The sequence below is a fragment of the Camarhynchus parvulus genome, chromosome 3 (assembly GCF_901933205.1).
Source record: "Camarhynchus parvulus chromosome 3, STF_HiC, whole genome shotgun sequence".
Lineage (NCBI taxonomy): Eukaryota > Metazoa > Chordata > Aves > Passeriformes > Thraupidae > Camarhynchus > Camarhynchus parvulus.
In genome coordinates this window covers 112,634,854-112,657,686 of record NC_044573.1, presented here as the reverse complement: position 1 = coordinate 112,657,686, position 22,833 = coordinate 112,634,854, and the positions used below count along the sequence as shown (strand labels likewise).

The 22,833-nt window shown below is 47.6% G+C and overlaps 1 protein-coding gene across 1 annotated transcript in view; it reads right to left on the bottom strand.

The window, feature by feature from the left end:
* Nucleotides 1–22,833, bottom strand: part of DTNB (dystrobrevin beta) — a 182,587-nt gene that overhangs the window by 101,046 nt on the left and 58,708 nt on the right. Inside the window, 2 exon segments of the mRNA XM_030945277.1 lie at nucleotides 2,639–2,731; nucleotides 12,384–12,461. Coding sequence (XP_030801137.1) covers nucleotides 2,639–2,731; nucleotides 12,384–12,461 — 171 coding nt within the window.

The window sequence follows — 22,833 nt, the reverse complement described above, 5'->3', positions numbered from 1 at the left end:
CAGAGCCAGCCCAGGGAACCTCAAAACCAATCCAGAGCCAGCACAGGGCACTGCAAACCTGACCAGAGTGAGCCCAGGGCTGTCCAGGGCACTGCAAAACAGCACAGGGTGAGCCCAGGGCACTGCAAACCAACCCAGAGCCAGCCCAGGACACCTCAAAACCAACCCAGAGCCAGCCCAGGGCACTGCCAAACCAACCCAGAGCCAGCCCAGGACACCTCAAAACCAACCCAGAGCCAGCCCAGGGCACTGCCAAACCAACCCAGAGCCAGCCCAGGGAACCTCAAACCAACCCAGAGCCAGTACAGGGTACTGCAAACCAACCCAGAGCCAGCCCAGGGCACTGCAAACCAACCCAGAGCCAGCCCAGGACACATCAAAACCAACCCAGAGCCAGCCCAGGGAACCTCAAAACCAACCCAGAGCCAGCCCAGGGAACCTCAAACCAACCCAGAGCCAGCCCAGGACACCTCAAAACCAACCCAGAGCCAGCCCAGGGTTCCAGGACACTCCCAAACCTGACCAGAGCCAGCCCAGGGAACCAGAGCTGGGTGGGAAGAGGATGCAGGGAGAGAATCCAGAGGGTTCCCCAGCAGCAGAGGAGGGGAGAGGGCTCACACACAATTCCCTGGGCTAAAAGCACCATTCTGGGTGATGTGGCCCCTCTGTGCTCCTTGCAGAGCAGGGAGAGGGCTCACAGAGAATCCCCTGAGTTACAAACACGGTTCTGGGTGATCTGGCCCCTCTGTGCTCCTTGCAGAGGAAGGAGAGGGCTCACACAGAATCCCCTGAGTTACCAACACCTTTCCAGGTGATCTGGCCCCTCCTGGCACTGCTGTGCTCCTTGCAGAGCAGGGAGAGGGCTCACACAGAATGCCCTGAGTTACAAACACAGTTCTGGGTGAACTGGCCCAGATCTGTGCTCCTTGCAGAGCAGGGAGAGGGCTCACACAGAATGCCCTGAGTTACAAACACCGTTCTGGCAGTGCTGTGCTCCTTGCAGGGCTGTGCACAGCGCTCACAGAGAATGCCCTGAGTTACCAACACCTTTCCAGGTGATCTGGCCCAGATCTGTGCTCCTTGCAGGGCTGTGCAGAGGGCTCACACAGAATGCCCTGAGTTACCAACACCTTTCCAGGTGATCTGGCCCCTCCTGGCACGGCTGTGCCCCTTACCCAGCCAGGCCCTGAGCTGTCCCAGCCACCCTGGCGGCTGGCACGGGTCTGGCACTGCTCTGGCACGGGTCTGGCACCAGGGAACCCCAGCCTGGTGTGGCGGGGAAGGGTCCCCAAAGCCCAGGCAGTGCCAGCCCTGCCATGGCAGTGCCACCTCGCCCTGTGCCAGGGGCTCCAGCTCAGCCCCGATGAAAGCAGTGACCAGGACAGGTCACACACCCGCTCTGGGGACACCTGGGCTGGGGACAGTGACACCGAGGGGACCTTGGGGACAGGCTGTGCCCTCCTGGCAGCAGGGCCAGGCCAGCAGGAGATGGCAGGGAAGGGAAGGGAAGGGAAGGGAAGGGAAGGGAAGGGAAGGGAATGAGGTAGGATTGGCACAGGAGAAGGGAGGGGACAGGTCCCTGTGCCAGGACAGGTCCCTGTGCCACCCAGAGGGGACAGGGGGCACACAAAGGGCAGGGCAGGGGACAGACAGGGAGGGGGACACTGAGGGAAATGGATACTCAGGGACAGGGGACACTCAGGGGACACTCAGGGACAGGGCATATTCAGGGACAGGGGACACCCCGGGAGGGGGGACACCGCCGGGGACACTCAGGGATGGGGGACACTGAGGGAGGGGGGAAACTCAGGGAAATGGACACTCAGGGACAGGGGACATTCAGGGAGAGGGGACACCCAGGGGACACTCAGGGGACACTCAGGGAATGGGGACACCCAGGGGACATTCAGGGACAGGGGGCACTCGGGGGGAGGGGACCCTCAGGGAGAAGGGACAGTGAGGGAAAGGGGACACTCAGGGACAGGGGACACTGAGGGAGGGGGACACTCAGGGGACACTCAGGGGACACTCAGGGACAGGGGACATTCAGGGGACACCCAGGGAATGGGGACACCCAGGGAACACTCAGGACTCAGGGGACCCTCAGGGGATGCTCAGGGAAAATTTGGGGTGAGATGAGATCCCAGCAGGGGAAAAGTTGAGATTCCAGCAGGGGGACATTTGGGGGAAAAATGAGATTCCAGCGGGGGTAAAGATGAGATGCCAGTACGGGAAAATCTGGGAGAAGATGAGATTCCAGCAGGGGATAATTTGGGGGAAAAGATGAGATTCCAGCAGGGGGAAATCTGGGAAATCTGAGATTCCAGGAGGAGGAGATTTGGGAACTCCAGGATGGGGAAATGCGGCGCTAGATTGCAGCGGGGTCACAGCGAGAGCTGAAGGAACGAACCCATTTGGGATCAGTCAGGGTTTGTGAGAGGGGATCTCAGTGCCCGGGCTGGGAGGGACCCGGGGCCACCCCCAGTGTCCCCAGTGTCCCCCCCGGGCTCACAAAGGTGACAGTCAGGGCTGGGGACACCCCCAGTGTCCCCAGTGTCCCCCCCGGGCTCACAAAGGTGGCAATCAGGGCTGGGGACACCCAGGGACACCCCCAGTGTCCCCCCGGGCTGGCACTGACCGTGCCCCGCTGCGCAGGTGCCTCACAAAGGTGGCAATCAGGGCGTGCTCCTCCCGGCACGGCTCGGGGCTGCTGCTGCCGCTGGGCTGGCACCTGGCGGGGGCGGGGAGAGCAGACAAACAACAAAAACTCCGTAAATCCGGGCAAATGTGGGAAATGTGGGAAATGTGGGGGCGCTGCTGCTGCTGCTCAGACACTGGGAGGGGACCCTGGGGACAGCCAGGCATGGCTGCAGTGCCCATCCCTGCAGGTGGCACCTGGAGGTGGCACTGAGAGCCCAGGGTTGGGGACAGGGTGGGATGGGGCACAGCTGGCACTGGGTGACCCTGGAGGGCTTTGCCAGCCTCAGGGATCCTGGGAACAAACCAGGAGGTGTAACACGAACTGCTCAGGGCAATTTAGAGAGTACTCAGCGCAAATCTGCAATCAGCCAGCGCAAAACAACAACGAAATGTCACAGACACGTTTTATGGAAAATCCTTTCCTTGGGGTTTTTCCTCCTGAGAAGCTGAGAGGCCTCAGGAACAAAATGTAACCAATGGTTATCTGCTGCTGTGGAATGCAACAGGTGCATCTGTGATTGGTCTCATGTGGTTGTTTCTCATTAATGGCCAATCACAGTCCAGCTGGCTCGGACAGAGTTTTGTTATTCTTTCTTTTTCTATTCTTAGCCAGCCTTCTGATGAAATCCTTTCTTCTATTCTTTTAGTATAGCTTTAATATAATATATATCATAAAATAATCAATCAGCGTTATAAACCTGGAGTCAGATCCTCTTCCCTCACCCTGGCACCCCTGTGAGCACGGTCACAACTAAATAAAGTGTTTAGTGTGACACAGCAGGAATGTTCACTGAGGGCAGCTGTGGAGCCTCCCAGAATTGATCTTTAGGGAAGAGCACAGAGAATCCAACCCAGCAGCAACCCCTGTTCTCAGAATCCCAGAATCCAGAACCATCTGGGCTGGAAAATCCCTCCCAGACCTTCCAATCCCAGCTGTGCCCGATGCCCACCTTGTCCCCAGCCCAGGGCACTCAGTGCCACATCCAGGTGACACCTGCAGGGATGGGCACTGCAAACCTCCCTGGGCAGCCCCTGCCAAGGCCTGAGCACCCTTTCCATGCAGAAATTCCTCCTGGTGTCCACCCTGAGCCTGCCCTGGCCCAGCCTGAGGCCATTTCCCCTTGCCCAGAGCAGCTGCTGCAGTGCAGAGAGCTGGGGGCTCCACCTGGTGAAAATCACCCCAAAATATCACAGTCAGTTATCAATAACTGTTAACAGATAAATGTCTGTGTGTCTGTGCTCTCCTGACAGCTTCCTGCAGCAGGACTCAGGGGATGGAGCCAAACCCAGGGGAAATGCAGCAAAATGGGTTTTTATATTTAAAAAGTTATTTATATAATATAATAATATATAAAGTTATAAAGTTATTTATAAATACAATATAATAACATATAAATTCCTAAAGTCATTTATCAATAAGTGTTAACAGGTATATAACTGTTTCTGTGCTCTCCTGACAGCTTCCTGCAGCAGGACTCAGGGGATGGAGTCAAACCCAGGGGAAATGCAGAAAAATGGGTTTTATGATTTTAAAAGTTATTTATAAATATAAAAAAAAATATATAAAAGTTATTTATATATAAATATATAATAAAGTTTTATATAAATATAATAATATATAAAGTTATTTATCAATAACTGTTAACAGGTAAATAACTGTTTGTGTGCTCTCCTGACAGCTTCCTGCAGCAGGACTCAGGGGACGGAGCCAAACCCAGGGGAAATGCAGCAAAATGGGGTTTTTATATTTAAAAGTTATTTATAAATATAATAATATATAAGTATAAAGTTATTTATAAATACAATATAATAACATATAAAGTCCTAAAGTCATTTATCAATAACTGTTAACAGGTAAATAACTGTTTGTGTGCTCTCCTGACAGCTTCCTGCAGCAGGACTCAAGGGACGGAGCCAAACCCAGGGGAAATGCAGAAAAATGGGTTTTTATTTTAAAAGTGTTTTTAAAAGTTATTTATAAATAAAATTATTTATAAATATAATATAATAATATATAAAATTATTTGTCAATAACTGTTAACAGGTAAATAACTGTTTCTGTGCTCTCCTGACAGCTTCCTGCAGCAGGACTCAGGGGCCAACCCAGGGAAATGCCGGAAACCCAGGGAAATCCCACGCAAAAATGGGTTTCTATGTTTTTAAAAGTTATTTATAAATAAAGTTTTTTATAAATATAATAATATATAAATTCATTTGTCAATAACTGTTAACAGGTGAATAACTGTTTGTGTGCTCTCCTGACAGCTTCCTGCAGCAGGACCTCAGGGATGGAGCCAAACCCAGGGGAAATGCACCCGGGAAGGTCTCACAAACAGGAATTCCCTGCCCTGAGGAGCCAGAACCCCCGGTCCCACCCACACACACACTTTGCCCCCGGGTTACGTGCAGGGACACAGCCCAAATTAGGGGAGACGGGAGAAGAGCTGGCTGCACGCAGCAGCCAGGGGCTGCCAACATTCCCAATTCCAAAATGCCCCAACCGAGGGCCAGCCGCACGAAAATGCCCTGACTGCACCACTCTCCTCCCAGAGCCTGGGGGTGCCCAGCCCCATCCACAGCAGCCCTCCAAAAATACCAGGGAATTCAGGGGATGGATGGGGCCAGGGGGACCTCCAAAATCCCCCCTTCCCCTGTGCCATGGCAGGGCCACTGTCCCACTGTCCCACTGTCCCACTGTCCCACTGTCCCAGTGTCCCACTGTCCCAGTGTCCCAGTGTCCCACTGTCCCACTGTCCCACTGTCCCACTGTCCCACTGTCCCAATGTCCCAATGTCCCAATGTCCCACTGTCCCACTGTCCCACTGTCCCAATGTCCCAGTGTCCCAGTGTCCCACTGTCCCATGTCCCAATGTCCCAATGTCCCACTGTCCCACTGTCCCAGTGTCCCATGTCCCAAAGTGTCCCACTGTCCCAGTGTCCCACTGTCCCACTGTCCCACTGTCCCAATGTCCCACTGTCCCAGTGTCCCAGTGTCCCAGTGTCCCAATGTCCCACTGTCCCAGTGTCCCAATGTCCCAGTGTCCCAGTGTCCCACTGTCCCACTGTCCCAATGTCCCACTGTCCCACTGTCCCACTGTCCCAATGTCCCAATGTCCCAATGTCCCACTGTCCCAGTGTCCCAATGTCCCACTGTCCCAATGTCCCACTGTCCCAGTGTCCCAATGTCCCACTGTCCCAATGTCCCACTGTCCCAGTGTCCCAGTGTCCCTGTCCCACTGTCCCACATGTCCCACTGTCCCAGCCCGGCCCTGGGCACTGCCAGGGAGCAGGGGCAGCCACTCTCACAGACACATTTTATGAAAAATCCTTTCCTTAGGATTTTTCTCTTGAGAAGCCTCAGAGGAAAAGAAAAACCATGGTTATCTGCTGCTGTGGAATGCAACAGGGGCATCTGTGATTGGTCTCATGTGGTTGTTTCTAATTAATGGCCAATCACAGCCCAGCTGGCTCGGACTCTCTGGTCAGTCACAAGATTTTATTATCATTCTTTTATATTCCTTTTCCTTTTCCTTTTCCTTTTCCTTTTCCTTTTCCTTTTCCTTTTCCTTTCTTTTCCTTTTCCTTTTCCTTTTCCTTTTCCTTTTCCTTTTCCTTTCCTTTCCTTTCCTTTCCTTTCCTTTCCTTTCCTTTCCTTTCCTTTCCTTTCCTTTCCTTTCCTTTCCTTTCCTTTCCTTTCCTTTCCTCCCTTCCCTTCCCTTCCCTTCCCTTCCCTTCCCTTCCCTTCCCTTCCCTTCCCTTCCCTTCCCTTCCCTTCCCTTCCCTCTATTCTTTTACTATTGGTACTTGGGGTGTTAGGAGGACTTGTGTTTTAATGTTTATTATTTTTGAGGTGGTTTGGTTTGGATTTTTTATACGTTGTTAAATATATTTTTTTTTTGTTGGCTTTAGACTTTTCGTAGCTTTGATTTTAAAATTTTAGTGGTTGGTCTTCAGTTTCTTGAGGTATTTTTTGTTAAAGGTTTTAGGATAAACTGTGGGGTTTGGTCGTAGAGTAAATTTTTTATATTATTTTGGTTTGGACTGGGTTAAGGGTTATTGTGTGAGTGGGTTTTGTTCGATTTGGGCAGGACACGACCTCTGCTCCCACTGGAAACCCAAGGGATTTTCAGATTTTCTGGAAACCCAAGGGATTTTCAGATTTTCTGGAAACCCAAGGATTTTCAGATTTTCCAGAAACCCAAGGGATCCTCTCCGAACTAACCAAACCCTTTCAGAAACCCAAGATTTTCATTTGAACAATCACCAAACCCAAGATTCATTTTTGAAACCTGAGATTATTTTCTGAAACAATTTAATTTTCAAACCAATTTTTAGAATTTAATTTTAGCAATTTTTCATTTAATTTTCCAGACCAAGATTTTATTTTCTAAACCTGAGAATTTAATTTTTGAAACCCAAGATTTTCGATTTTCAAACTGGATTTTTGGAAACCTGAGAGATTTTCAGATTTTCCAGAAACTCAAGGGATTTTCCGATTTTCCCAGAGGTCCCAGAGACTCCTGGGAATCCCCACCGTGCTTTGCTGATGCCTTTTCAGTGTTCTCCAGTATTATTTTTGTTTGTGTTGTTATACATTATTATTAATTTTATATTATATATTTATGTTATATTATTTTGTTCATTTTATTTTTATTATTTTTGTTTGTTATTGTAATATATTTCTATATTATATTTTTAAGTTCTAATATATTATTATTATTATTATTATTATTATTATTATTATTATTATTATTATTATTATTATATTGTATTGTTTTAAGTTATTGGTTTTTTTAAATGTAGTTTTTGTGTTATAGGAAAAAATTATTTTGTTTATGGTCATATTAAAAAATACTTTAGTTAAAGGTTATTTTATTATTTATTTTTAAATTGAGGATTAAAAAAAATTGGATTTTTTATTTGTTTAAAGTTTTATTATATTTGTTTATTTTTAATTTTATGGGTTTTTAAAATTTAAATTAAGGAGGGGTTTTTGTAAAGTTTTTATTTTTGGGTTTTTTTTGTTTTATTTATTGCTTTTATTTAGGTTTTTATTGTTTTATTGTCCTGAGGATGCTCAGGGTTAACGTTTTAGAAAGTTTGTTTGTTTGTTTGTTTTATTTAATGAATATATTTTAAATAAATATTTAATAAAATAAAATTTTATTTAGAATTAAAATTTAAAATAAATATTTATTTATTTTATTTAAGTTTTTATTGTTTTATTGTCCTGAGGATGCTCAGGGTTGATGTTTTAGAAAGCTTTTATTTTTTGTTTTATTTATTTAATAAAATATTTTTTAAAAAATTTAATAAATTAAATTTATTAAAATTTTCTGGGTTCTGGAATTCTGGGGTTCTGACATCAGCCAGAGCTGGGGGTGCTGCCAGAGCAGGGAAAATAATGGATTTTCCAGGGGAAAAAAGGGATTTTACAGAGGAAAAAAAGGGATTTTCCGGGGGGAAAAAGGGATTTTACAGAGGAAAATGGGATTTTCCAGAGGAAAAAGGGATTTTACAGGGAAAAAAAGGGATTTTACAGAGGAAAAAGGGATTTTCCAGAGGAAAAAGGGATTTTCCAGGGAAAAAAAGGGATTTTCCGGGGGAAAAAAAAGAGATTTTTACAGGGAAAGAAAAGGGATTTTACAGAGGAAAAAAAGGGATTTTCCGGGGGAAAAAAAGGGATTTTACAGAGGAAAAAAAGGGATTTTACAGGGAAAGAAAAGGGATTTTACAGAGGAAAAAAAGGGATTTTACAAGGAAAAAAAAGGGATTTTACAAGGAAAAAAAGGGATTTTACAGAGGAAAAAGGGATTTTACAGAGGAAAAAGGGATTTTCCAGGGGGAAAAAGGGATTTTCCGGGGGAAAAAAAAGAGATTCTACGGGGAAAGAAAAGGGATTTTACAGAGGAAAAAAAGGGATTTTACAGAGGAAAAAAAGGGATTTTCCGGGGGAAAAAAAGGGATTTTACAGGGGAAAAAGGGATTTTACAGAGGAAAAAGGGATTTTCCAGGGGGAAAAGGGATTTTCCAGGGGGAAAAGGGATTTTCCAGGGGGAAAAGGGATTTTCCTGTCCCGTCCCTGCCCGGTGAGGGGCGGGTCCGGGCCCCAGGCCGCTCCAAGCGGGGAATTCCAGCCCAAAAAGGGCTCGGGGGGTCTGAGAGAGCCAGGGAGGCTCCTGCGGGCTGGGGCGGGGCCGGGCGGCTGAGCCTGCCTGGGGACGGAGGGACGGACAGACAGACGGACAGAGGGACGGACGGACAGAGGGACAGACGGACAGAGGGACGGACGGACAGAGGGACGGACGGACAGAGGGACAGAGGGACAGAGGGACAGACGGACAGACGGACAGAGGGACAGAGGGAGGGACAGACGGACGGACGGAGGGACGGAGGGACAGAGGGACGGAAGGACGGAGGGACGGACAGAGGGACAGACAGACAGAGGGACAGAGGGACGGAGGGACGGACGGAGGGACAGAGGGACAGAGGGACGGACAGAGGGACGGAGGGACAGAGGGACGGACAGGGACAGACAGACAGAGGGACGGAGGGACGGAGGGACGGAGGGACGGACAGAGGGACAGAGGGACAGAGGGACAGAGGGACAGACGGACAGAGGGACAGAGGGATGGACAGAGGGACAGAGGGATGGACGGAGGGACAGAGGGACAGACAGAGGGACAGAGGGACAGACAGAGGGACAGACAGACAGAGGGACAGAGGGACAGGGACCGCAACAGGAGGGCAAGAATCTGTTCCTGAAGGGATTTCAAATCAATTAATTAATTCAAACCAATTAATTCAAACCAATTAATTAACAGCTGCCTGCCCAGGGCTGGGTCTGGGGCCGCTGAGCCTGGAAACGGCCCAGGCAGGGAGCCAGGGCACGCCCAGAACTCCAGAACCTCAGAACTCCAGAATTCCAGAACTACAGAATCCCAGAATTCCAGAACCCCAGAATTCCAGAACTCCAGAACTACAGAACCTCAGAATTCCAGAACCCCAGAACCCCAGAATTCCAGAACCCCGGAATTCCAGAACCCCAGAATCCCAGAACCCCAGAATTCCAGAACTCCAGGACCCAAGAATTCCAGAACCCCAACGAATTCCAGAATTCCAGAACCCCAGAATTCCAGAACCCCAGAACCTCAGAACCCCAGAACCTCAGAACTCCAGAATTCCAGAATTCCAGAACTACAGAATCCCAGAATTCCAGAAACCCAGAATTCCAGAACCCCAGAACCACAGAACCCTAGAATTCCAGAACCCCAGAAACCCAGAATTCCAGAATTCCAGAACCCCAGAACCCCAGAACTCCAGGACCCCAGAATTCCAGAATTCCAGAACCTCAGAATCCCAAAACCTCAGAATTCCAGAATACCAGAATATATTTATATTATATATTATATATTATATATTATATATTATATATTATATATTATATATTATATAGTATATATTATATAGTATATAGTATATAGTATATAGTATATAGTAAATAGTAAATAGTATATACTATATAGTATATTTATTATATATTATATTATATTATATTATATATATATTTTACATTATATATTATATACTATATTTTTGTATTTATTAATATTTATTTACTATCCAGCTCTGCCAAGCACAGCCTGTACCTCGCTGCTCTGCAGGAATATTTATTTATTTATAATATAATATTTATTTGTACTATAGTATTTATTGATATTAAATTTATTTATATATTTATTCATATTTATTTATTTGTTACTCAGCTCTGCCAAGTACAACCTGCACCTCACTGTTCAGCAGGAATATTTCTTTATTTATTAATAAGATAAGAATTATTTATATTACATTTATTTATATATTTATTTGTATTTATTTATATTTATTTATTACCCAGCTCTGCCAAGTACAGCCTGCACCTGGCTGCTTGGCAGGAATATTTATCTATTGATATATACTATCATATTTTTATTCTATAATATATTTATTATAATTATAGAACAATATTATTATGCTATAATTTATTTATAATGTTATAGAATTTAATTGTTTACACTTATAGAACAATATTATTATTCTATAATTTATTTACAATATTATATTTATTTATATATTAACTTTAACTTATTTATGACCCAGCTCTGCCAAGCACAGCCTCGCTGCTTGGCAGGCACATTTATTTATTTAAGATATTAATTGTTTCTATTATATTTATTTGTATTTATTTGTATTTATTTGTATTTATTTGTATTTATTTATATTTATTTATATTTATTTATATTTATTTCTATTTATTTATAACCCAGCTGTGCCAAGCACAGCCTGCCCCTTGCTGCTCAGCAGAAATTTATTTATTTATTTATATTATAATATTTATTTATACTATAATGTTTATTTCTATTATATTTATTTCATATTTATTTTTATTTATTTATTATCCAGCTGTGGCAAGCCCAGCCTGCCTCTCGCTGCTCTGCAGAAATATCTATTTATTTATTTATTTGTTTGTTTGTTTGCTTATTTATAATATAATATTTATTTATACTATAATGTTTATTTCTATTATATTTATTGACATTTATGGATATTTATTTATGCCCCAGCAGTGCCGAGCCCAGCGTGCCCCTCGCTGCTCTGCAGAAATATTTATTTATTTATTTATAATATTTCTTTATACGACAATGTTTATTTCTATTATATTTATGGATATTTATTTATGCCCCAGCAGTGCCGAGCCCAGCGTGCCCCTCGCTGCCCCAGATGAATTCCTGGGGTGAGCAAAGCACAATTCCCCACTCGGGGCTTTCCTGCCCTGCCGGAGCTCGGCCCCAGGAGCTGAGCAGGGCACCTGGGAGGTGGCACAGGGACAGGGACAGGGCCTGGCACACCTGGGAGGTGGCACAGGGACAGGGCCTGGCACACCTGGGAGGTGGCACAGGGACAAAGGAGCACCTGGCACACAAGATCAGCTGGGAAAGGCCAAACTCGCTGAGGAGCTCCCTGGCACAGCCAGGTGCCACCAGCTCGGGCAACAGAAAGCCCTGGGGAGGGCACCTCCTGCAGGGCATCCTGCCAGACAGCTGCCACACCTGGCACCCCCTGCCCAGCTGCCACACCTGGCACACCCCTGCCCAGCTGGCACCCCTGGCACACCTGGCACCCCCTGCCCAGCTGGCACACCTGGCACCCCCTGCCCAGCTGCCACACCTAGCACACCTGCCCCTGCCCAGCTGGCACCCCTGGCACACCTGGCACCCCCTGCCCAGCTGGCACCCCTGGCACACCTGGGACCCCCTGCCCAGCTGGAACACCTGGCACCCCCCATTCCCAGCTGGCACAGCTGGCACACCTGAAACCCCCCATGGCCAGCTGGCACACCTGGCACCCCCTGTCCCTGCCCAGCTGGCACCCCTGGCACACCTGGGACCCCCTGCCCAGCTGGAACACCTGGCACCCCTCATTCCCAGCTGGCACACCTGGCACACCTGGCACCTCCATGCACAGCTGGCACACCTGGCACCCCCTTTCCCAGCTGGCACCCCTGGCACACCTGTCCCCGCCCAGCTGGCACACCTGACACCCCCTGTCCCTGCCCAGCTGGCACAGCTGGCACCCCGTGCCCACCTGGCACACCTGGCACACCTGTCCCTGCCCAGGAGTGAGCCCAGGTGAGGCCCCTGTACCTTTTGGTCGGCGTGGGCGCTCCCGAGGACACGTGGGTCACCAGGGCCTCGTTCATGTTAGCCACGGGCCGGGGGGGGCTGCAACCAAAAACACACACAGGGACACGGTGAGAGACAGAAATACAGCCAAACACACACACGGACACTGTGAGAGACAGAAATACAGCCAAACACACACAGGGACGCAGTGAGAGACAGAAATACAGCCAAACACACACAGGGGCACGGTGAGAGACAGAAATACAGCCAAACACACACAGGGACACGGTGAGAGACAGAAATACAGCCAAACACACATGGACACGGTGAGAGACAGAAATACAGCCAAACACACATGGACACGGTGAGAGACAGAAATACAGCCAAACACACACAGGGATATGGTGAGAGACAGAAATACAGCCAAACACACACACGGACACGGTGAGAGACAGAAATACAGCCAAACACACACAGGGGCACGGTGAGAGACAGAAATACAGCCAAACACACACATGGATATGGTGAGAGACAGAAATACAGCCAAACACACACACAGGGACACGGTGAGAGACAGAAATACAGCCAAACACACACACAGGGACACGGTGAGAGACAGAAATACAGCCAAACACACACAGGGACACGGTGAGAGACAGAAATACAGCCAAACACACACAGGGACCGGTGAGACACAAAAACAGCCAAAACACACACACAGGGACTCGGTGAGAGACAGAAATACAGCCAAACACACACACGGACACGGTGAGAGACAGAAATACAGCCAAACACACAGGGACACTGTGAGAGACAGAAATACACATGGGAACAACCAAAACACACAGGGACGTGGTGAGAGACAGAAAATACAAATGAAATAACCCAAAATACACAGGGACACGGTGAGAGACAGAAAAACAGCCAGGGAATAACCCAAAACCAGACAGGGACACGGTGAGAGACAAAAAATACACATGGGAACAACCCAAACCAGACAGGGATCCTATTAGAGGGCAGGAAATACAAAAGGAAATAGCCCAGGATAAAGAGGGATCCTGTTAAGACAGCAGGGAAACCACCAGGGACAGCCCAGCATTGCCAGGGATCCTGAGAGGGAACAGAAAATCCAAAAGGAAAGAGCCCAGCACCGGCAGGGATCCTGTGAGAGATGAGAAAATCCAAAAGGAAATAACCCAGGATAAACAGGGATTCTGTTAGAAGGCAGAAAATACAGACGGAAACAACCCTACACAGACAAGGATCCTGTTAGAGAGAGAAAATACAAATGGAAACAACCAAAACCAGACAGGGATGCTGTCAGAGAGGAGAGAAACAACAGGGAAACAGCCCAACATGGACAGGGATCCTGTTAGAGAGCAGGAAAACCAAGTAGGAAACAGACAGGGATCCTGTTAAAGAGGAGAAAATACAAAAGGAAACAACCCAACGTGGACAGGGACCCTGTTAGAGAGCAGGAAATACAAAAGGAAACAGACAGGGATCCTCCTAGAGAGGAGAAAATACAAAAGGAAACAGCCCAGCACAGACAGAGGTGCTGTGGGAGGGCAGGAAATACAAAAGGAAAGAGCCCAGCACTGCCAGGGATCCTGTCAGAGAGCAGAGAAACCACCAGGGACAGCGCAGCAGTGACAGGGATGCTGTTAGAGAGCAGGAAAACCAACAAGGAAACAACCCAGCATGGACAGGGATCCTGTCAGAGGGCAGGAAATACAGAAGGAAACAGCCCAGCAGTGCCAGGGATGCTGAGAGAGCAGAAATACAAAAGGAAACAGACAGGGATCCTGTCAGAGAGGAGAGAAACCACCAGGGACAGCCCAGCAGTGCCAGGGATGCTGTTAGAGAGCAGGAAATACAAAAGGAAACAACCCAGGACAAACGGGGATCCTGTTAGAGGGCAGGAAATAGAAAAGGAAAGAGCCCAGGACAAACAGGGATGCTGTCAGAGAGCAGAAATACAAAAGGAAAGAGCCCAGCAGTGCCAGGGGTGCTGAGAGAGCAGAAATACAAAAGGAAACAACCCAGGACAAACAGGGATCCTGTTAGAGGGCAGGAAATAGAAAAGGAAAGAGCCCAGGACAAACAGGGATGCTGTCAGAGAGCAGAAATACAAAAGGAAACAGCCCAGCAGTGCCAGGAATGCTGAGAGAGCAGAGCTCACACCAGGAGAGGCCCAGTGCCCTGGGCTGAAGACCAAAGTTTGGGCTCCTGGTCCCGCAGGTGTTTCCCAGCTGAAGCGACTCTGTGATTCCACAGACCCAACAAAGCCTCTCCCAGCCCTGGGGATTTCCCTGGGACTGATCACTTCTGGGGAACAGCTCTGGAAACCTGCCAGGATGGGCCCGTGTTTGGCGGCACAACCAGGAGGATGAAAAGTGAATTATTCATGGAATCGGCACGGGCAGGGGGCCTGCAGCAGGAGGAGCTGTGTGAGCCTGGGCCTGCAGCACAACCCAACATCCCTGCCCAAAACTCTGCTGCCAAGGACACAAAAAAGGGACAGGACTGGTTTGTCCCTCTGAGACACTCCTGAGAGCCATGGAAATATAACCTGGATACACCTAAAATACGTAAATCAGGTTTTGTACTATTGAAATGAATAGTTAAGTGAAAAACATTCAGGATTCAGCTGCCAAGGAGGGAATTTTGTGGCTGGATAACCTCAGCAGGAATCCAAACTATCCAGGCAGGAGAGTGGTCAGCAGGGAATGGTCAGTGAGGGGAATGGTCAGCAGGGAATGGTCAGTGAGGGAATGGTCAGTGAGGGAATGGTCAGCAGGGAATGGTCAGGGAGGGAATGGTCAGCAGGGAATGGTCAGTGAGGGAATGGTCAGTGAGCGAATGGTCAGCAGGGAATGGTCAGTGAGGAGAATGGTCAGTGAGGGAATGGTCAGCAGGGAATGGTCAGTGAGGGAATGGTCAGCAGGGAATGGTCAGCAGGGAATGGTCAGTGAGGGAATGGTCAGCAGGGAATGGTCAGCAGGGAATGGTCAGTGAGGGGAATGGTCAGCAGGGAATGGTCAGTGAGGGAATGGTCAGTGAGGGAATGGTCAGTGAGGGAATGGTCAGCAGGGAATGGTCAGTGAGGGAATGGTCAGTGAGGGAATGGTCAGTGAGGGAATGGTCAGCAGGGAATGGTCAGTGAGGGAATGGTCAGTGAGGGAATGGTCAGTGAGGGAATGGTCAGCAGGGAATGGTCAGTGAGGGAATGGTCAGTGAGGGGAATGGTCAGTGAGGGAATGGTCAGCAGGGAATGGTCAGTGAGGGAATGGTCAGTGAGGGAATGGTCAGCAGGGAATGGTCAGTGAGGGGAATGGTCAGTGAAGGAATGGTCAGCAGGGAATGGTCAGTGAGGGAATGGTCAGTGAGGGAATGGTCAGCAGGGAATGGTCAGCAGGGAATGGTCAGTGAGGGAATGGTCAGTGAGGGAATGGTCAGTGAGGGGAATGGTCAGTGAGGAATGGTCAGTGAGGGAATGGTCAGTGAGGGGAATGGTCAGTGAGGGAATGGTCAGCAGGGAATGGTCAGCAGGGAATGGTCAGTGAGGTAATGGTCAGTGAGGGGAATGGTCAGTGAGGGAATGGTCAGCAGGGAATGGTCAGTGAGGGAATGGTCAGTGAGGGAATGGTCAGCAGGGAGTGGTCAGTGAGCGAATGGTCAGTGAGGGAATGGTCAGTGAGGGGAATGGTCAGCAGGGAATGGTCAGTGAGGGAATGGTCAGTGAGGGAATGGTCAGTGAGGGAATGGTCAGCAGGGAATGGTCAGTGAGGGGAATGGTCAGTGAAGGAATGGTCAGTGAGGGGAATGGTCAGTGAGGGAATGGTCAGTGAGGGGAATGGTCAGTGAGGGAATGGTCAGCAGGGAATGGTCAGTGAGGGAATGGTCAGTGAGGGAATGGTCAGCAGGGAATGGTCAGTGAGGGGAATGGTCAGTGAAGGAATGGTCAGCAGGGAATGGTCAGTGAGGGGAATGGTCAGTGAGCGAATGGTCAGTGAGGGAATGGTCAGTGAGGGAATGGTCAGCAGGGAATGGTCAGTGAGGGAATGGTCAGTGAGGGGAATGGTCAGTGAGGGAATGGTCAGCAGGGAATGGTCAGTGAGGGAATGGTCAGTGAGGGAATGGTCAGCAGGGAGTGGTCAGTGAGGGAATGGTCAGTGAGGGAATGGTCAGCAGGGAGTGGTCAGTGAGCGAATGGTCAGTGAGGGAATGGTCAGTGAGGGAATGGTCAGCAGGGAATGGTCAGTGAGGGAATGGTCAGTGAGGGGAATGGTCAGTGAGGGAATGGTCAGCAGGGAATGGTCAGTGAGGGAATGGTCAGTGAGGGAATGGTCAGCAGGGAATGGTCAGTGAGGGAATGGTCAGCAGGGAATGGTCAGTGAGGGAATGGTCAGTGAAGGAATGGTCAGCAGGGAATGGTCAGTGAGGGAATGGTCAGTGAGGGAATGGTCAGTGAGGGAATGGTCAGTGAGGGAATGGTCAGTGAGGGAATGGTCAGTGAGCGAATGGTCAGTGAGGGAATGGTCAGTGAGGGAATGGTCAGTGAGGGGAATGGTCAGTGAGGGAATGGTCAGTGAGGGAATGGTCAGCAGGGAATGGTCAGTGAGGGAATGGTCAGTGAGGGAATGGTCAGTGAGGGAATGGTCAGCAGGGAGTGGTCAGTGAGGGAATGGTCAGCAGGGAATGGTCAGTGAGGGAATGGTCAGTGAGGGTCACAGGGCACGCTGGAATTCCTGACTTGTCCCTGCTGCGGTGGTGCTCACAGGGGTCCCAGGACGAAGGAGGGGATGAGAACCTTGATTTCATGTTTCAAAAGGCTGATTTATTATTTTATCATATATATTATATTAAAAGTAAATGATCTATCAAAACTATACTAAAAGAACAGAAGAAAGGATTTCACCAGAAGGCTTGAAAGGAACAGAAAATAAATGATAATAAAATCTTGTGACTGACCAGAGAGTCCAAGCCAGCTGTGCCGTGATTGGCCATTAATTAGAAACAACCACATGAGACCAATCACAGATGCACCTGTTGCATTCCACAGCAGCAGATAACCATTGCTTGCATTTTGTTCCTGAGGCCTCTCAGCTTCTCAGGAGGAAAAGCCCTAAGGAAAGGATTTTCCATAAAACGTGTCTGTGACGCCCTGCTTGTCGCTGACATATTTTTTGAGAAACACCTTCATCGGGATTTTTCTCCTGAGACGCTTCAGAAAGGAAATGTGAACAATAATTTTCTGCCGCTGTGGAATGCGGTGATTGGTCTCATGTGATTGTTTCTACTTGGTGACCAGTCACGGTCCAGCTGTGTCCAGGCTCTGGTCTGTCACAAGATTTTATCACCATTCCTTGCTTTCTTTTCTAGCCTTCTGTTGTCTCCTTTCTCTTTCTTGAGTATAGTTTTAATATATCATTTTCTTTTATTATATTATATTACACTTATTATATTATTTATAGTATTATATAAATAATATATTATATAGAAATATTGATATATAATATATAAATATTATGTACAGAATCATTTATAGAATTATATTATTATATTATATTTCATAGTATATTGTAGATTTATTATATTATATTTTATTATTATAATATGATATGTATATAATGTAATGCAATGTAATATAATATAATGTAATATAATGTAATGTAATATAATGTAATGTGATAATATAATATATAATATAGTATAGTATAATATAATGTAATATAATATAATATAATGTAATGTAATGTAATATAATATAATATAATGTAATATAATATAATATAATATAATATAATGTAATATAATGTAATATAATGTAATATAATGTAATATAATGTAATATAATGTAATATAATATAATATAATATAATGTAATATAATATAATATAATATAATATAATATAATATAATATAATATAATATAATATAATATAATATAATATAATATAATATAATGTAATATATCAGCCTTCTAAAGCATAAAGAGAAGATTCTCATCTCTTCCCTGCTCCTGAAGACCCTCAAGCCCCACCACACCTGCTCTGCTCAGGGGCTTCTTTTCCCCCCCTGGGACCAGCCTAGGGCTCAGCCCTCACCTCTGAGATCTGCTGAAATCCCCCAAAAACTCCAGGAAAAAGGGCGGGATTTGTTCCCCCGTTATTTCAATAAAAAAGAGATTTTAAACACAGCTTTTGGCGCCCAACGTGGGGCTGGAGTGCACAGCTCCGGCTGCTGGGGCTGCCTCAGTTTCCTTCCCGAGCCAGGAACAAACCCCTCCCTGCCTGGAAATTGGGGTAACCTCATTTCCCAGGCTGTGCAAAGCAATTAACTAATTAATTAATTGATTAATTCTGCAAATGGGACGAGCCTGAGGAGGGAAAGGTGTTTTTGGGAGCAGGCGACAAAGCCCTGCAGAGCTTCTGCTCCAGCCACCAACCCAGGCTGGGGTGGAATTTGAATATTCACAGTTTGGACATGGGAGGAATGAAATGAATTAAAGAGGAATTTAATTAAATTCCTCACATAGTTTGGTAAGGAAAAATCAGGGATTGGTAGGGAAAAATCAGGGATTGACAAGGAAAAATCAGGGATGGGAAAAATTGGGGATTGACAAGGAAAAATCAGGGATTGGCAAGGAAAAATCAGGGATTGGCAAGGAAAAATCAGGAATGGGTAAGGAAAAATTAGGGACTGACAAGGAAAAATCAGGGATTGACAAGGAAAAATCAGGGATTGGTAGGGAAAAATCAGGGATGGGTAAGGAAAAATCAGGGATTGGCAAGGAAAAATCAGGGATGGGTAAAGATAAACCACGGACTGACAAGGAAAAATCAGGGATTGGCAAGGAAAAATCAGGGATTGGTAAAGATAAACCACGGACTGACAAGGAAAAATCAGGGATTGGCAAGGAAAAATCAGGGATTGGTAGGGAAAAATCAGGGATTGGTAGGGAAAAATCAGGGATTGACAAGGAAAAATCAGGGATGGGTAAGGAAAAACCAGGGATGGGTTAAAAGCAGCAGCCAGAGCCCTGCAGGGAGAGCAGCAAGGGCAGACAGGGCCACGGGCAGCGCTGAGGCAGCAGCAGCTCCCTAAAAATGGGATAAAAACTGGGGGGGATCAGCTGGAGATCATCACCTCACCCAGGGCAAATCCTGGGAGCAACTTCCAGGAAAACTGAAATGGGAATGTGGGAATATGAAAATAATATGGGAATATGGGCATGCGGGAATAATACGGGAATAAGAGAATGTGGGAATGTGGAAATAATATGGAATTAATGTGGGAATGTGGGACTATGAGAATGTGGGAATATGGGAATTTGGGAATGTGGGAATGTAGGAATGTGGGAATGTGGGAATATGAGAATGTGGGAATATGGGAATTTGGGAATGTGGGAATGTAGGAATGTGGAATATGGGAATGTGGAAATATGGAATAATGGGAATGTGGGAACGTGGGAATAATATGGGAATGTGGGAATGTGGGAATGTGGGAATAAGGGAATAATATGGGAATGTGGGAATTGGGCAGAATACAGGAAAATCCTGGGAGCAACTTCCAAGAAAACTGAAACTGGAATGTGGGAATACGGGAACATGAAAATATGGGAATGTGGAAATGTGGGAATATGGGAATGTTGGAATGTGGGAATGTGGGACTATGGGAATAATATGGGAATATAGGAATAATATGGGAATTGGGAAGAATACGGGAATATGGGAAAATCCTGGGAGCAATTTTCAGGAAAACTGAAATTGAAATTTGGGAATATGGAAATATGGGAATTTGGGAATGTGGGAATAAAATGGGAGTATGGAGATGTGGGAATTTGAGAGTAATGTGGGAATATGGGAAAGATGTGGGAATATGGGAATGTGGGAATTGGGCAGAATATGGGAAAATCCTAGGAGCAACTTCTAGGAAAACTGAAATTCAAATATGAGAATATGGGAATGTGGAAATGTGGAATAATGGGAATATGGGAATGGGGACTGGGGCAGATTCATCCCTGCTCTGTCCCACAGCTGGAAGCAGCCAAGTCCTGCACTTTGCTCAGCAGAAATTCCTCCTGGTGTCCACCCTGAGCCTGCCCTGGCCCAGCCTGAGGCCATTTCCCCTTGGCCTGTCCCTGTTCCCTGGGAGCAGAGCCCGACCCCCCCTGGCTGTGCCCTCCTGGCAGGGACTTGTGCAGAGCCACAAGGTCCCCCCTGAGCCTCCTTTGCTCCAGGCTGAGCCCCTTCCCAGCTCCCTCAGCCCCTCCTGGGGCTCCATTCCCTCCCCAGCTCCGTTCCCTTCCCTGGACACGCTGCAGCCCCTGCAGGTCTGTCCTGGCAGGAGGGGCCCAGAGCTGCCCCCAGCACTGGAGGTGCCCCAGCAGTGCCAGCACAGGGGACGGGCACTGCCCTGGCCCTGCTGCCACCCTGTCACAGATATTTCTTTCATGAAAAATCCTCTTTCAGGATTTTTCCTGCTGAAGCTGCGAAGTTCAACAACAAGACATAAACAATAGATTATCTGCCTCTGTGGAATGCAACAACTCTGTCTGGATTGGCCCAACTTGCACGTTTATAATTAATGGCCAATAATTAATTATAATTAATCCAGAACTGAGATCTCTCAGACACAGTCCGAGAGAGCTAGTTTGTTATCATTCTTTACTTTTCTTAGCTTAGCTGAGCAGCTTCAGGAAACTCTCCTTTCTTTTAGTATAGTTATAATAGATGTATACATCATAAAATAATAAATCAAGCCTTCTGAAATACAGAGTCAAAGATCTCGTCTCTTCCTTCACCCAAACACCCTTGTGATCAAAATACCCCAGAGCTGGCACAGCCCAGGGGTCTCTCACCCACCTGGGCACACCTGGGCTCGTGCCCAGCTCAGCCCTGAGCTCCCCAGGTGCCTCCATGGAGCTGCTTTGTCCTGTGCCCCTGGTGCCCCTCAGCCCAAAGCCATCCCCACACAGGGAGGCAGAGAAAAATCACAAACAACTTCTAACGCACCAACAATGTAGGTTAGAGGCGGCTCATCCAAAAATAGCAGCCTCGGTTTTTGCCAAAGGGAAACGTTTCCAGCGTGCTGGGGTCTGGCAGTGCCGCCTCTCTACCTGCCTGCTCCACGTGCCTGGGCAGCAGGCTCAGGGATTGATCTCTGTCCTCTGGGAAACTGCAAATCCAGGGGGTTCTAGCAGCAGGAATGACAAATTTCAGTGTTCATTTCACTGGGTTTGTCGTCATTCTAAAGAGAGTTGAAGGTGATTCTGTTCCAGTGGTCAGAAATAAATTAAAGAGAAGTTAAAGAACAATCACAAACCCGAGAACATAAACAGATAATTGGGATTTTACAGACGAGAACTGAGGAAAATCAATCCCTGAGGGCTACTGCAACACCTGGCGCTGATCAATACAATTCACTGCACACATTGCCGAGTTTCTGAGCCGTTTTATCACCAAACCTCTGCTGGATTTTACCTCACAGCCAATTCCCGTGAGTGCCTCAGTCCCAGCGGGGCAGGGAGCAGCTGGGAAATGGAGCAGCAGCACCTGGGCAGAGGTCACCGTGCCCCAATCCCCTCTGCAGGCTGGGCTGGGAAATGCGAACCTGCTTCCCCCGGGGATGGATCCGTCCACAACCACCGGGAAACGCGGCTGGGGAGGGCAGGGGGCTCAGGGACTGGGGAGGAAAAATCAGGGATGGGTAAGGAAAAATCAGGGTTTGGCAAAGAAAAAATCGGGCTCCCTGCTCGGAGCTGGGGAATGGGAAAAGGGAAAGGGAATGTTTGGGGTGTTCCCTGTGCTGGGCTGCCCGGACAGAGACCCCGAGAACAGCTGGAGAACAGCCCAAAAATACCCTGACTACTCCCCGAGAACAGCCCGAGCACATCCCAAACACATCCCGAGAATACCCTGAGCTCACCCCAAAAATACCCCGAGCACACCCCGAGAACAACCCGAGAACAGCCCAAGAACACCCCAACCATACCCTGAGCACAACCCGAGCACAGCATGAGAACAGCCTCAGCACACCCCAAAACCACCCCAAGAACCCCCTGAGCACATCCCAAACACACCATGAGCACACCCTGAGAACAGCCAAAAACCATGCCAAGAGCACCCCAAAAACACCCCGAGCTCACCCCAAACATACCCTGAGCACACCCCAAACATACCCTGAGCAAACCCCGAACATACCCTGAGCTCACCCCAAGAACAGCCCGAGCACACCCCAAACATACCCTGAGCACACCCCAAACATACCCTGAGCACACCCCAAAACCACCCCAAATATACTCTGAACTCACCTAGAGCTCACCCCGAGAACACCCCAAGAACACCCCAAAAACACCCCGAGCACACCTCAAACATACCCCGAGCTCACCCCAAGAACACCCCAAAAACACCCCGAACACACCCCAAACATACCCTGAGCTCACCCCGACAACAGCCCAAAAACA